Genomic DNA, 16684 nt, shown 5'->3' with positions numbered 1-16684 from the left:
GTGCGTTTTGTCGTCTGCAGGTGCTTTGTGAATTAGACGGCTGCTTTTTGTGTTATTTGCGCAGGTTTAACGGCTGTAAAAGCCGCAATCCTTTTGTGAATTCGCCCCTGAATATTTTAAAGGCAGGTACCTGTCCGCTGAGCACCGTTCCACTGCTCCCTTCATCCAGAGAAGCACTAGGATAAAGACAGGGATATCTGAAGGTTACTCGATTTGGACATTTATAAAAATAGTAGAAGCCATCTATCTTCCTTTGTCTTCATTTGTCAAATCTCATTGTCAATCAAATTGATTCTAAATGATTTAGAAAAACTCCTCTTGCCATATATCAAAACCTCACAGCCATGTTATTATTTGCAGAGCTTCCTTCTGCATTCAGTGCAATATGGCTTTTTATCTGGTGCCATCATTACTGGATGGATTCCTACTCTTTTAGTCCATCTCCAGTGCGGTGAAGCCACTACAGATGATACAGAATGCGGCGGCGCGACTGGTGTTCAACCAGCCAAAGAGGGCACATGTCACTCCGCTGCTCATCGAGCTCCACTGGTTACCTGTAGCCGCTCGCATCAAGTTCAAGTTCTGATGCTGGCCTACAGAGTGATTGCTGGGAATGCTCCCGCCTACTTAAATGCTCTTGTAAGAGCACATGTTGCCCCCCGGATGCTGCGCTCGTCAAATGAGCGTCGCCTGGCTCTGCCGGCCATACAGCCACGGCAATCCAGGCTATTCTCATTTGTAGTTCCACGTTGGTGGAACGAGCTGCCAAAAATGACCAGAGCAGGGACCTCCCTCTCTGTCTTTAAGAAGCACTTGAAGACCCAGCTCTTCAGTGAGTACCTCCTGTCCTAACCTACAATTACTTAGCACCACCTTGCAGTATTTATTGTTACACTAATGTTGTTGTTACACTAATCTCTGTCGCAATGTAGCTTGAATGTTATTCTCCCTTGTAAGTCACTTTGGATAAAAGCGTCTGCTAAATGACTAAATGTAAATGTAAAATGTAAATTACGGCCAAAAGTGTGGCGCAGGCGCTGTTTCAGGTCATCTCCAGAGTTGGGATTCCAACGGAAATCCCGTCCGACCCGGGCACTTCCTTCATGTCGCGTACATAGTCGGTAGAGTGGTCGTGGGTAGAGATTCCCACACTTACTTTTATTCCACGATATACTTTTTCAATTTCACTTGTTTATTTTACTTATGTCAAACTAGAACAAGAACTTGAACGTGGAGCGGAACGACAGCAGTCGTCCTTGTCCCCGGTCGGGGCGCTCACAATGTACATCCAACACACACAGGCCCACAGAAAATGGATCCAGCTGTTTGTTTGTTTGTTTCAAACCAGACGGCTTGGGTAGGCCACTGTTCAAGTCCAGGCGGTTGCCACCAACGATACCTGCTCGCTGTGGTGAGGTGCATCTTGGACAGATATTTGCATGGCCACCCTACGGGTCTACCATTCAACCAATGAAACACCTGATAAGAGATTGGGAATGAACGGGCCACTCCATAAATTCTGATTGTTCTTGAAATCCGGTGCTCCCGCGGTAATTCTCGGAAACAAAGGGTCATGAGTCACAAATCCAGTCACACCTCACTTCTCGGCGTGGAGGTGAGGTAAGTCGGTTCATACCTTCGCACGGCCTGGGCGGGGGGTCTCTGTTTGCTGCTCGAGCTCCCAGAATGACTCAGGAACCTGTGACAGTGTAAATAGAAAAGTAATAAGTGTAAAATATAACCCCACCAATCTCTAAACAATGTAGACATTGTGGTGCTGTACACACCACCGTTTCCCTCTGGAGGTGAATAAACCGTCTGTCAGTCATCTTTCTAGCAGTGGTAATGAGAATCAGCTTTGTTTGCCCCATGCTGCCACCGCTTTGCTGAAATGTGATTTTCCACCTGTTGAAGCTTGAAATGATCCTTTCATTTTGCTGTGTGATATTGTGTTGTGTGACTTGATGTTCCTTCCCTTGGTAAGACATATCCATCCAACAAACCTTTGCACAATGTTCATTCGGGGTGCACTCACCAGATGTTCTGGCAAAAAGCTTTATTCATCATCAACACTTTTGAAAGAGTTAAATGAAGAGTTGAATGGCTATCTGATTATTTGCTTATGAACATGAAAAGATACATTTTAAATATTTATATTCTTTGCATAGTCAATATTGATAAAGTAATAAAGTAATTTCCCCCTGGGATTATTAAAGTATTTCTGATTCTGAAAAAAAATAACCAAATTAGTTCCAGTAAGATTTGTAACCGGCGGGCCATTAGAATAGTCACTCTGGAGCTGTGAAAGAGTTAGGAAGATCAAAGACGACAGCACATGGGCGACGGCTGCAAGTTTTAGCATGCAAACGGGGAAGGCTAAAACGGTATTTATGCATTACCAGGAAAGTCATGGTGGAGCAAAACAAGTGGCAGCAAAAAAATGAAAATAGTATTTCTGAACATGTGACTAAAGCACCACAGCCTTGGATCGTGCCTACTGACTGGGGATGTATATAGACACCAGAAAGATGGCTTATATATTCAAAGTCCCACGGTTAACAAGACAGCTGAGGGTGAACAAATAGTAAATTATAACATTGAAACTGTTGTTTCAGAGAAAAAAAGCTAATATTTCATAATGATATCCACAGAAATCATGCCATATCTTATCTCATATCATATCTCATGTCATATCCTCACTTGTGAAGATAAAACAATTGTGAATCGCGATGTGGCGTCTTATCAAAATCACATGGATACAAATGACGGCTGTGAAACAACAACATTGAAACCCAGCCGCAACTCCCACTGTGCTTTGTAACCAACCAGAGGTGTGGATTTGTTATGCAGAGGTTTGCTGTGTACTGTTCATTTTGGATGCATCTACCTATCAATCTAATAACACAACAATTTGGATCAATGTATTGATTCAAAATGCAACAACGTGAGTGTGTTGATCAAGTTATTCAAGTGAAGTCCTTGTCTGCCTGTACCTGTGCGCTCGGCCGGTCACCCTCCGTCGGTGGATGAGGCTCTCTGCTCTACAGATGAGTGACCGACGTCTAGTGGCCATGCACCATGCGGCGTTTAGGCAGCGCAGCAGAGAGCGAGGGGGCGGGAGGGAGAGGGAGAAGGGAAGAGCGGCTTTAATGAGCGCCTGCATTGTTAGTGCAGAGAAACACACAGAGAGAGGTTGCGGACCAGCGGTGCGGCGCGAGGAGCGGCTGTAAAACAATCAATCACCATCAATTGGTGGTTCGCAATTACTTGAGATAATTGTGATCATTTGGTGGAATAATTTGATTCTCCAATCACGTGTTTCCTATGGAGGACCATGTGAAGAAGAATAGAAGAGCACTTCCTATGGAGTGTGCCACGGATAGAATGAATAATATGGAATCAAAACACAAAGAATTTCTAAAACAATTAAAATACTTGTGATAAAGACACTTTAGACACAACATAAAGACACAAAATAAGACACTTTACACCGCATTCCAAATTATTATGCAAACTGGATTTCAAATAAACATCTAATTTTTTGCTTTTCGATTAAACTCATGGATGGTATTGTGTCTCAGGGCTCTTTGGATCACTGGAATCAATCTCAGACACACACCATAATTAGATGCCAGGTGAGCCCAATGAAAGGAAAACTACTTAAGAAGGACGTTCCCCATTATTAAGCTGCCACAGGTTTCAAGCAACATGGGAAAGAAAAAGCATCTCTCTGCTGTGGAAAAGCCTCAAATAGTGCAACGCCTTGGACAAGGTACGAAAACATTAGATATTTCACAAAAACGTAAGCGTCATCATCGTACTGCGAAGAGATTTGTGGCTGATTCAGAGCACAGAAATAATAGCCAGATAAAGGCAGAATGAGGAAGGTTTCTGCCAGACAGATTCATGGGATGAAGAGAGCAGCTGCTAAAATGCCGTTACAAAGCAGCAAACAGGTATTTGAAGCTGCTGGTGCCTCTGGAGTCCAGCCAACCTCAAGGTGTAGAAGAGAGCTGGTAGGCCAAGTAGAGTAGATAAAGTAGATAGAGCTTGTGACTGAGCACTTTCTTCCTTGGTACAAAAAGAAGAACCGTGCCTTCCTTAGCAAAACCATCTTCATGCCTGACAATGCACCATCTCATGCTGCAAAGAATACCTCTGTCTTTGGCTGCTGTGAGCATAAAAGGAGAGAAACTCATGGTGTGGCCCCCATCCTCCCCTGACCTCCACCCTATTGAGAACCTTTGGAGCAAGCTACAGATCTATGAGGGTGGAGGCAGTTCACATCAAACCAGCAGCTCTGGGAGGCTGTTCTGACGTCCAGCAAAGAAATTCAAGCAGAAAACTCCAAAAACTCACAAGTTCAATGGAGGCAAGAAGAGTGAAGGTGATATGAAAGAAGGCTCCAATGTTCACATGTAACTTGGCCTGTTAAGATGTTTTTGATTGAAATAGCTTTTGATTTCAGTAAATATGACTCCTAATGCTGCACATTCAACAAATGACCATTTTCAGTTCTTTACAACCGATAAAATGTTTTGAAACTCTGTTGTGCGTAATCATTTGGAACAGTGCATTTTGAGTTTTTTTATTTTTGAAGAAAATACTGTTCTCATTGGGAGGTTTGTTCAATAAAATTCAAATTACTTGAATGTTATTGAATGTAACTTGAAAATTATACTGACTGTCATTTGCATCCACTATTTAGGAAAATCAGAGAAAAATATCATTTGCATAATAGTTTGCAATGCGGTGTATTGATCCCCAAAGGAAAATTCCAGTGTTGCAGCAGCAATGACATACATGACAAAACACAAAATTTACTTACTGAGTTAATTTACTTAATTTATACTGATCATTAAATAAAACAGCTGAGAAATAATTAATTAAATGGGAAATGTAATAAGCCATTTTATAGTTGGATTTACGAAAAGCATCTAACCAATAAAGGAAGCAACCTTCTCTGCAGCTACGCAGCCCCATACGCAGCAAGCTGTGATGCATGTGTGTTCTGACACCTTTCTATCATAGCAGCATTACCTTTTTCAGCAATTTGTGCTCCAGTAGCTCTTCTGTGGGATCCAACCAGGCGGGCTATTCTTTGCTACCCACGTGCATTAATAAGCCTTGTGGGCCCATGACCCCGTCGCCGGTTCACCGGTCGTCCTTCCTTGGAGCACTTTTGGCAGTGGTTAAATTAAATTATTATTTTTTGCTGCCTACCCAGACAGAGCTCACGGCAGGTTAGTGCTTTTGGTTGCCGACAGGAAGCGGATGTTGTTTGTAACTTGGGGTGGACAGTTTTTTGGCTTCAGGAGTTCGTATGTAAGCGCGTGCGTTCCTGCTGCCCTGCACGCGCATGTGCTGTATATTCAGCAGCGCCGATCAAAGGAAATACGTTCCCGCGCGCGTTGCACTGTTCTCTTAAAAAACACCCCCTAAAGAGATTTTTACATAAGCAGTAGTTTTCTTACCCTATAGTCTTTGGGCCGGCGTGACTGATTGCTCCTCTGTGGTTAATGGTAAATCCATAATGATCCTTACTCCCTGAAGTCAAGCAGCAGAAGTTAAGCGACGGTTTTCAAACACCACTGGCCCATTTTTGGCTGAACTAAATACGCAGGAGTCTTATATGTCACTGTTTATATCACGGGGCGTTCATCCTTTACTGGAGGGGCCGCTTAACAAAAATACTTTTTTGGCGAAAATTAAGGGTGTGCCCACCTCTCCAGGGGGGTTAGTGTCGAATGTGGTGCAATTTGGATGCGCAACACATTACATTTAGTCATTTAGCAGACGCTTTTATCCAAAACAACATGCCAACACATGAAATCAACGAAAACAAAAAAAACCCGGACGCTAACTAATCTCAAAACAAACTAATGGCAAACAGAAAGCCAGCGAGCTGCCAGTGACAGGCGGCAAGCCGGAGCGGGTAGGCCTTCCTTTTAAAGCAATCAGCCAGTTCCAAACAGGCGCGTGCGACTTGCGCGTGTTTTTTTTTCCCCCGTGGGAAAGTATTTCCCATTGTATCCTTTACCGCGACGTTCATGAACAGGCACGTTTTGCACCGACGCTGCATTAGTTATTTAAATGCTTTGAAAAGAGCCATTAAAAAAAAAGTAATAATAATAATAATAAATTAATCCAATGGACATTTAAAACTGTCAATTAACAATATTGTTTTTAATACCCTCATTCCATAAGCCCATTCCTTATTGCGTTTCCTCTTTGACATTCTTTGTTTTAATTCCCTTTTAACTAAATATAGAGTATTTAATTCTTTCCGGGGACACGTTGTCCTCCATAGTTTCCATCCAAATTTAAGCCAATGGTAGAAATGCCGCAACGAATAAAATGTGGATTCAATCAACTGACTCACCAAATGTTTATGTTCCAATGTTCAATGTCTATGGATATCTCTTCTGCAACAGGTAGACATGTATGATGACACTATTATAAGCTTATACTATGATAGTGGCATAAAACGATCGAACCATAAATATCAAAATGATTTGCATGACAATCAAAAACTAAAATGACAGCGACGCCTCTAAGGATGACATGGGCAGCCGAGTTGGGATGCGTCATCTTTAGGAGGGAAATGCCCTATGCGAGCGATGGAGAGGCGGGGGAACCGGAGACGGAGGAACCAAGGGTGGAGGAAGCAGCGCTCCAACACACCTGTTCTGCTGCTCCTGCTGCAGAAGCTGAACGGCGATCTTCCTCAGGTCCAGCACCTCCTTGAGCTCGTCGTCCTCCTCCTCCGCCAGCGGCTCCTTGTCGGAGCTGGAACAGGTTGAGCACCGCCAACGGTTTACGACGTTTTATTTTGATTTTTTCAATCCGAAAGCGATGGAACGTTCCGTCGACGGAGCGGCATTCTGTTTCGGACGGTTTCACCTACCCCGACTCCTCCTTCCAACTATCCTTATCCCTGCTTTGGTGCGGCATATTTAGAACTTTCTCCAGCTCCTGAAAGAAAAGGGAAAACAAAACAAAAACAAAACAAAAAAAAAGCCAATTTAGAAAATTTGCAGCGAGCTCAGCCCACGTCATGACTCGACGCCAACACCTGCAGGGAACACCTTGATACCCAAAGCTATGAGTTTTCTTGTTCTTGTTTACGTTGGCTCTCTTCGTTTGAAGTTGTTGTTTTGACATATTGCACAAACAACACATGAGTTGCACAATTGTATTGATAAAATAAAAAAACACAACTTTTTTTTAATTCCGATCGCCTACCACTGTACTGCACTTGTATCCGGTTGAATTTTGAAACGGGGGCTCGGGCACTTGGACTGCTGCGACTGATTGTTTCTAGCCTCTCCCGTCAGTGACGTTTGCAAAATGATAATACATGTAGGTGTGGATCACGTCGGCTTTGGATTCGTTTATGGTTTTCATATTAAAAAGGGCCAACATCGGTGGATTTAGCTGTGCTTTGCTAATGCGGGGCGGTCGGACCCGCGCCGTTAAGAGTTCACGGCACGCCATCTTCCATCGTACGCTCTCCTTTGCGGACAACAACCGCGGAAAAGATAAGTCAAATACTCCATCCATCTTAAATCAGATGCCGGAAATCTTCCGTTGGGATTTTTGTGACAAAGTATGAAGAGCGACACACACACACACACACACACACACACACACACATACACACACACAAACACAGCGTTCAAAATTATTATGCAAATTGGATTTAAGTGTCAAACATTTAATTTTTTGTTTTTCAATCAAACTCATGGATGGTATTGTGTCTCAGGGCTCTTTGGGTCACTGATTTCAATCTCAGAATTTGGAACAGTGCATTTTGGTTTTTTTATTTTTGAAAAAAAAAATACTGTTATCAAAAAATACTGTTATCTAATTCTTTGTTCTAATTCCATTTTATTCATTCTATCCGCGGCACACTTCATAGGAAGTGCTCTCCTATTCTTCTTCACATGTTCCTCCATAGGAAACACGTGATTGGAGAATCGAAAAAAAAATTTATCACTGGGAAGAGATTTGGCTGATTCAGAGCACAGACGGGTTGGTGCAGGTAAAGGCAGAATGAGGAAGGTTTCTGCCAAAGCAGCAAACAGGTATTTGAAGCTGCTGGTGCCTCTGGAGTCCAGCCAACCTCAAGGTGTAGGATCCTCCAGAGGCTTGCACTTGTGCATAAACCCACTATTGGGCCCCCCTAAGCAATGCTCACAAGCAGAAAGGGTTGCAGGGGGCCCAGAAATACATGAAGACTCATCTTCAAAAAGTCTTGCTTCCTGATGAGTGCCGTGCAGCCCTGGATGGTGCAGATGGAAGGAGTAGTGGATGGTGGGTGGATGGCCACCAGGTCCCAACAAGGCTGCCAGGTCAATAAGGAGGTGGCAGAGTCATGTTTTGGGCCAGAATCATGGGGAGAGAGCTGGTAGGCCCCTTTAGGGCCCCTGAAGGTGTGAAAATGACCTCGGCAAAGTGTATCGAGCGTGTGACTGAGCACTTTCTTCCATGGTACCAAAAGAAGAACCGGGCCTTCCATAGCAAAACCATCTTCACGCATGACAATGCACCATCTCATGATGCAAAGAATACCTCTGTGTCATTGGCTGCTATGGGCATAAAAGGAGAGAAACTCATGGTGTGGCCCCCATCTTCTCCTGACCTCCACCCTATTGAGAACCTTTGGAGCATCCTCAAGCTAAAGATCTATGAGGGTGGAGGCAGTTGGTATCAAACCAGCAGCTCTGGGAGGCTGTTCTGACGTCCTGCAAAAAAATTCAAGCAGAAACTTCCAAAAACTCACAAGTACAATGGAGGCCAGAAGAGTGAAGGTGATATGAAAGAAGGCTCCAATGTCGACACGTAACTTGGCCTGTTAAGATGTTTTTGATTGAAATAGCTTTTGATTTCAGTAAATATGACTCCTAATGCTGCACATTCAACAAATGACCATTTTCAGTTCTTTACAACCGATAAAATGTTTTGAAACTCTGTTGTGCAAAATCATTTGTAACAGTGCATTTTGAGTTTTTTATTTTTGAAGAAAATACTGTTCTCATTGGGAGGTTTGTTCAATAACATTCAAATTATACCTTTAAGGTTGATGACTTAAATTATACTGACTGTCATTTGCATCCACTATTTAGGAAAATCTGAGAAAAATATCATTTGCATAATAATTTGGAACGCGGTGTGTAAATATATATGCATTAAATAAGAATGTAAACATTATAAGTTTTGTTCTTTATTTCTGTTTTCTATGCGCTACATGGAAGGATTGGGGAGTATGCCGTGGGTTGGATCCCTTTCCATCAGATCACGTCACCAAATCTATAAATAACGTCATACAAAAAATAAATAAATAAATAAATAAATTTTATCAATTTCGATAAAAACTATGATCTTTTCTTATCAAAATTCGGAACCAGAATCTATGCCTTGAGCTAATCGAGTCCTTTCCGATATGAATATGGATTCGCTTTTATTAAAACACTATTATAATTATTATTAATATTAATACAAAGATGCATTGTTTACACTTAAGTCTATCTGGAACAATGGTGGGAATAAGACCCGGGCAACAATTTCTTGGAATTCCTTTCGGTTCGTCCATCGTCACACGTTCTGGATAACCACAACACTGCCGTGTGTGAGGACGTGACCTACCTTGATACAGGACATGTGGCTGCTCTGCTGTCCGTCTCCCTCCGAAAGAGCCGCCTCCTCGTCGGCGTTGGGCTCTATGAAGTCGTACAGATCCTGATCTGATGGATGGAAGCAGCGTTTAAAATTGGAAACACTTGGTCGTCAGATGTTTGAAGACCGACCCAAATCGTGATCAGTTTTAGGTCAACATTGAACATTATAAACATTGTAAATGAAATAATAATTCATATTTACAATTTATACCCTCTATACTCAAAACAATTATTTATCCAGTGCATAGTATCGCATTTTGTATATTCTGTTTGCATATTTTTATACTGTATATCTGACTTTTCCCGGAGGGTTTTAGTACTTTTTGGCTATTTATATATATTTGACAAATATTTTTTTACTTCACTTTTTGTTTTATTTTATTATTATTTTAATTCTCCATTTTTTCCAGACTGTAAAGTTTTTTTATTTATTTTTTATTTTTTTATCTATGCTAATGCCTGTGGTGAAATGCTCCCAACCTCACCAAAACAAATTCTGAAAACAAATTCCAAAACATTCGGCAACATTTCTATTGTTTTTGACCTGTCAATGACTTGTGTTTCCTGCAGTTGAAATTAATATTCAGGAGCTGACCCTTTGACTGTCTAAACCCACCAGCCAACTAGATACGCAAAATTGAAAGGGCTTCACGGCGGCCGCGGTTATCTAATCTCCTCTGAGACACAACGTCACTTCAGCAGGGAGACAGAACACAGTGTAGGTGTAAATGTGAGTCCACCTCTAAGGTCACCTTTGCAGGAGTCCATCTTGGAGAGCAGCAGGAGGGCGTCTGCGCGGGCGCTCTCCGAAAGCTGAGAGTGCAGACTGATGGTGTCATCGTCCGAGGGCTGGAGGAGGAAGAGGAGCATTTCCTTATCTCTGGATAATGTCAAATTTCCGCGGAAAGTAATCTTGGCGGCTCAAAATGTTCGTTGGAAGTGGTGACTTCCTTCCTTCACAACATTGCAACTGCGGCCAGGAAGGCGGGGCTGCCGACCTCTATTGTTGGGACTAGAACCGAGGCACGTTCATACCATCTGGACTGACGAAGGTTTAAAACAGCGGTCTGCCCTTTAAACAACCCCCTATCGGCTCCCTGGCAAATAAAACAAGAGATATGCATGACTATTTTAATTTTTTTTTAATTATTTTTTAAGTTATTTTATGACTTTGTCATTGTAAAAACTTGTGTAAATGTTAATATTGAATAAAAATAAGATAAAGATAAATGATCATATATTAATGTTAATTAATTCATTTCATCAGGCAAAAAGTGCATCTGGGTTGCCAGGCTACTACGCCCCGTCACCGTCGGCTGACGGGCGGAGGGTGCTTCTCCATCCTTCCGACGTGTGCGTGTGTCGGTGACGCTAGGCGTGGCTACAAGAAGTGGGACAATTGGACCAATCAGTGCGTTAGACGGGCTGGACCGCACAGCGCCTCGTGGAGATCCGGGAGGTGTGATCTACGCCCGCCTTCGCCGCCCAGCTCCGCGGACAGGCTTAGTTAGGTGGAGCATAAAGCAGGCTCCAGTCACCACGTCAGCACAGCGCCCTCTAGTGACCAGTGGCTGTGTTGGTTCTCCATCAATTAGCGTTCATGCCAGTGTGTTTGTCGCCATTGCTCCTCATGACGCTACGTATGCCTATTAGTTCTGTTTGTGATCGATAAAAAACAAAACAAAAAAAAAATAAAAACACAAAAAGATGATTTACAAACTGCTGCCATTATTATTTTTGGAAATATCCGGGCAGAATTAAGCTCTTTATTGTCTGTTTTCCAATGCGCTCTTATATTGATTAAATAGCCGACAAGTCACCAACTTTGACCTGCACCTTTTTGGTGAAATACAAAGTGGAATCAGCCACAGCTTGTTTATCAGTAAGTGGTGGATGTAGATACGAGCCTCCTTACCCGCATGAAAGACCTCCATTACGTTTTGAACACGTTTATTAGAAGTTATTGACTTTCCCGCCCCCTGAGTGCGGGGACCACGGCGGAGAACGCCACGCTCCCCGCCGGGATCCCAGTCACTCCGGCAGCGCCCCCAAGCCAGCCTCCCGCCGATCCAGTACGGATATACCAACGATCCCATTCTTTTGAACGGCTCTTTCATAGGAACGGAGGGAAGCATGTCGTCGTCGTCGTTTGTTTATGTCGCCGCCTCCTCTACTGATTTTTTCCCCCTCTAATCACACCGGACACATTGACAGGCCTCTTTCCCGAAATATTTGTGACGTCGAACGTGACACGCCAGAAGGAAGACAACAAAACAACAAGGGCATTTCTCCTGACGATGGGAAAGGTGTCAATTCCCTATTTTGGTGTGCAGTGTAAAAAGGGTATTTCGATTTTGTGGCGGACCCCACAGATCCCCGCTAAGGTTTGGAACAACGACATATTTCTGTGGTCTCAAGGCCGGCAGCGGTGCTTTTGGATGGATTAACAGTCGGCCGACCACTCACCTCAGTCGTGGACAGCCTCTTGTCACCATTGTCACTGCCGATGCCAGAATCAGGCCCGTGGTTCTTGTTTGGGTAAAGGTCTTCTATGCTGCAAAAATGACACAAAATAAACGATTTAGGCTATTAACTGATCAGATGTGAGGTGTGAAATGTATGCACGTACGTATGACAATGTGTTTAGTGGTGCGTTCCTTCTGTGTACGGGACCGCAGAGAGTGAGTCATACCTGTCTGTAAGAGGCTGCGGAAGGCAACGTTTGCCCAAGGAAGGAAGATCAAGGGAATCAGGCTTTTTATCCGCCCGACACGCCTGTATATTTAGGTATTTGAATATATGCACTTTGCCCTTGAGGCAAATCTGGAATAAACAAATTCATCAAGGGTTACAAACACCTATCGTTAACATAAATGAGAAAATGCATGCATCTGTCCACTAGATGGAGCCACTGCTCCAAGTTCATGACAGCGTTAGGAACGCATGACAAAAAGATGTGATTGTTCCACACATAACAAAGTGAAGTCATCCACTTGTTTGCTTCTTGCAACCAAAATAATATACCATATACATTCATATCCACCATTCATATACCATATAACACACACACACACACACACACACACACACACACACACACACACACACACACACAGACACACACACACCTGTGCGGGAGGAGACTGCATAGGGTTGTTGTCAAGTACAATGTGCTGCAGTTGCCTGAGTTTCCTGTACACTGGAGGGATCTCTGTGATCTTATTGCATGAGAAGTCCAGCTGGATGAGCGGAAGGTCAGCCAGCTCTGGACAAGGAGAACGGAAGACAACGCCAGAGATTACGATTTAACGGCGATATAATGCCGTGATGCAATGAATTCCAAAATGCAATAAATCATCTAACAAGTTGTACACAGTGTGATGTATTTACGTCCATGTCAAATTACACCCCATGGTTCATTCCTCTTGGAACAAAGTCAACGGTCTTTCAAAATTGACCGGACCCCTACATCTACAAATCTTCAGTCAACGGCTAAAAGATCATGAGACGTAAACCACAAAAACCGCATGAGACATAATGGCCAAACCGAGAGCATGCCGGGATGTGTACTGACCCTCAGGCAGCATGTGGAGACAGTTCTTCCTGATGTTGAGTTCGCGTAAGGCCTGGAGCCTCCCTACCTGAGCCGGCAGCACCTGGATCTCATTGCAGCTGACGTCCTGCAGGGGGCGCCACCACACACAGGGCAGTGAGAAGAGAGGGGTACAAAGGAGGCGCAGCACATGTGCTTGCGTGTAGGCACATGTGGAGGCCTCACAAAAATTGGTGATTGTGACGTTTCCACATGTGCCTACACGCATGCTCATGCTGTTGGATTATGCCTTCAGTCCCGATTGTCAGAGCCCACGTGGGAAATTTTGCAACAAATCAGAAGGCAAATTTGGTGCGTTTGAAAAATTGATAAAGTTGAATTGTGAGCCGGAATTTTTAGGCCCCAAATTTCTACTCCAATGGATGTCTATTATTGTGCCGTCTCGGGCTTATGCTACGGCTGCGACGTAAAATAAACCAAAGAGACAATCATTTCAGGAGTTTTGCACGACACGCAGGCTGCTCACCAGCTCCATCAGCTCTTTCGCTTTTCCAATCTCCTCGGGGATGGACACCAGTTTGTTGTTGCTCACTACCAGAACTTTGAGCGGAAGGTTGAACAGGTATTTGGGCAAAACCGACAGGAGATTTCGGCTACGGATAAAAGAGAAAAAAAGAAAATATAGACAAAACCCCCTTAAACACACGTTTTCTTTACATAAGTGCGGGGTTAAGGTTAAGGCGACACATTTTCCCTTTCGGGAGTTCACTCTGGCATTACAAAATGGAGGCTTAAACAGAAGGCTCGGAAAAGAGGAAACGCATGTTTTGGGTTTTTTTTCTTGCCGTCCTGCGGAGCCGGCCGAATGGGGAAACACGCAAAAAGGCCCGGCCGTGTCACAACGCCTCGAACGGGGAGGCAGAGCCGGAGCCTGACAGACCTGATGTCCAGGTACGTCAGCATCTGCAGGTTGATGATGGCTTCTGGGATGCATTTGATGCAGTTGTGGTAGAGGTTGAGCGACTCGAGGGGAGCGAACAGGCACACCTCCGGAGGGATGTCGGTCAGACGGTTCTTGGACAGGTCTAGAGAGAGAGAGCGAGAGAGAGAGAGATTTTAGGTTTTTTTATTAGCGTGACCGTTCAGCAGCCGGTTAAGTCTTTCACATCAGTAAGCTCGCCAGGGCCACAAACGATATATTTTGACTCCTGGGAAACCGGCATTGTGGCTCAGGCGGCCCCGGTTTCACTGCGTCTCGACCGGTCAATACATCCAAACGGCTGCTTTAGTGGGTCAGCGTCTTAAGTTGCACGTCTAACATTGCAAATCTGTATTGGAAGACGCGCAACACGGATATTTCCACTGTCGGTCAAACTACGAGAGGAGAGAGGCATCAGCACTGTTCCCAGTTTCATTTCAACTTTGTCGGCCGGCTCACGCGCCACGGTGGCGCCCGGCGTGGTACGATCGGTACAAACTCGAATAAGAAAGAGTGAGAGAAGGAGGTAAAGGAGAGGATCACAGGCCTTGAATCTTAACGACTACTGCCCCGTCCTCTGGGGTCCTGAAGACCTCTCAGCGCCTTGCGCCTGTTTCCATGCCTCTAGTGCTGTATTCATACGTATACATCCACCTATATTTATATATTATATTTTAATTATACCCATAACCATACTGCCCCAGCCGTTTTTGTTTGTTTTATTTGGCTATTTATTTTCTTTGGGAAACGAGGCTACTTTTGGACGACTGACGGCCGACGTGCCGATCTTCACCGCGGCAAAATTCCTCCTGTGTGGAAAAATGTACTCTGCGAAATAAAAGCATTGTGATTCCGCTGAGAATAGTTGCTTTTATTCATTATTCACTCCGACATAATCTTGAGTTATCTGTCGCAGCGACGCACTGAAATGACCGGTGCGTCCCCGCCACTGTCACAGACGCTGATCACGGGATGAAACGGTCTCGGGAGGGTTTGGTTCCCCCTCCTCCTGCCGTCACCGACTCAGACTCAGACTCGTGTTTGCATTAAACACCGACTACTTTGTGCCTGATAAATGATTCAGAAGCTCACGCATTCATTGAGACCGTGGCCCGTTACAGCGTGAGCCTAATAGAGAGACAGAGAAAGAGGAAGGGAACAGCTCCCGGGTTTTGCTCTTTTGCAGTTGATTTCCAGAGGTGGCCTTATTATATATCCTCATATTATATACACCGCCACGGCTAATAACAGGCTACACATCACTCCCCGTGCCCGCGGTGTGGAGCCCCCTCTAATTCGCTTACTTCCATTTAATAACAACTAAATGATGTATATGAAACACACTGGGTGGGCTATTGCACGACCCATTTTAACGCCTACAACGTAATCTATCGTTACAACAGTACAATATTGCAACCTGCGAGGAGGACCATGAGTCACAAAGTATACAGTGGTGATCCATTCACAGAGGTCACAATAATATTTTGCAGATACAGTGCCTATGCCAGGACTGAATGTAATGACTCCTGATAAGTTATGTAAATAACATAAATGTTGCTAAAAAAGTAAAAGGGTGATTGGCTTATAGAAATACTAATGGGTAGCAATCTAAATGATCTATCCATCTAGAGTATCTACAGTATGGATAGTAATAATAATAAACATTATTTGTAAAGCACCAAATTATTTTCTCATTTCAATGGAGCCTTGGATTTGACTATCACGACACCCAAAATGACACACCCACTACCCAGCCGGGCTACATAAAATACAGAAATCTAAACCTCAGACACAGACATACAGTAGATCTGCACCACACACACACACACACACACACACACACACAGACACACACACACACACAATGTTTTATATTCTCAAAATCATGCCCCTCTGGTATGAACCCTTGGAACCGTCAGTTAATCCACTTGTGGCGGAATCACACCCTGTTTTACAAGCCATTAAGCGGAGGACCGTGGGTGGAGGTGGTGGAGTCTCAGCTCCTGCCCAAACAGGGGATAATGGCGACGCCCCCGGGGTCACCTGCAGGGGACGTCCTCCTCTCCACTGCGACCGGAAGATGGGGTGGCGGCCCCGGCGGTCCCAACCCCAACCGTGCGCACCACTCATTCTTATTTTTATTTTTTATTAGAATTTAGGGACGACGGGTTCAAATATGTTTCTCAGTCCGATCCGATCTGATGCGAATTTCCGAACTTTTTTGATTTTTATTTTTTAGATTTTTGGCAAAGCCCGGCATCGTCGAGTCGGAAACCGAACAGATTGAAATTTCAGACTGTTCCCGCGATAAACACACTTTCTAAAATGTAATGGTGATGTGTCATCATCCTGACCACGGATTCGTGAATGCATCAAAATTAACAAAATCCCAACATCAATATTATCAATCTCAATATTTTTCCACATACTGTAATAAATGTCAAGGCTAAGTTACTGTAATCACTCTGGGGT

The 16684-nt window shown here is 44.0% G+C and overlaps 1 protein-coding gene across 1 annotated transcript in view; it reads right to left on the bottom strand.

The window, feature by feature from the left end:
• lrch2 (leucine-rich repeats and calponin homology (CH) domain containing 2) overlaps positions 1-16684 on the bottom strand; it is a 34742-nt gene that overhangs the window by 10967 nt on the left and 7091 nt on the right. The window contains exons 2-14 of the mRNA XM_080014019.1: positions 14174-14318; positions 13760-13886; positions 13255-13360; positions 12809-12945; positions 12373-12503; positions 12147-12234; positions 10433-10529; positions 9649-9746; positions 6908-6975; positions 6685-6789; positions 2994-3062; positions 1637-1699; positions 131-176 (exon numbers count right to left, since the gene is read on the bottom strand). Coding sequence (XP_079870145.1) covers positions 131-176; positions 1637-1699; positions 2994-3062; positions 6685-6789; positions 6908-6975; positions 9649-9746; positions 10433-10529; positions 12147-12234; positions 12373-12503; positions 12809-12945; positions 13255-13360; positions 13760-13886; positions 14174-14318 — 1280 coding nt within the window. The remainder of the gene's footprint in view (positions 1-130; positions 177-1636; positions 1700-2993; positions 3063-6684; positions 6790-6907; positions 6976-9648; positions 9747-10432; positions 10530-12146; positions 12235-12372; positions 12504-12808; positions 12946-13254; positions 13361-13759; positions 13887-14173; positions 14319-16684) is intronic.

This window comes from Zeus faber (genome assembly GCF_960531495.2).
Source record: "Zeus faber genome assembly, chromosome: 14".
NCBI classification, from domain to species: Eukaryota; Metazoa; Chordata; class Actinopteri; order Zeiformes; family Zeidae; genus Zeus; species Zeus faber.
Note: the sequence above shows the minus strand (reverse complement) of the source record. Positions and strands in the feature narration are given on the sequence as shown.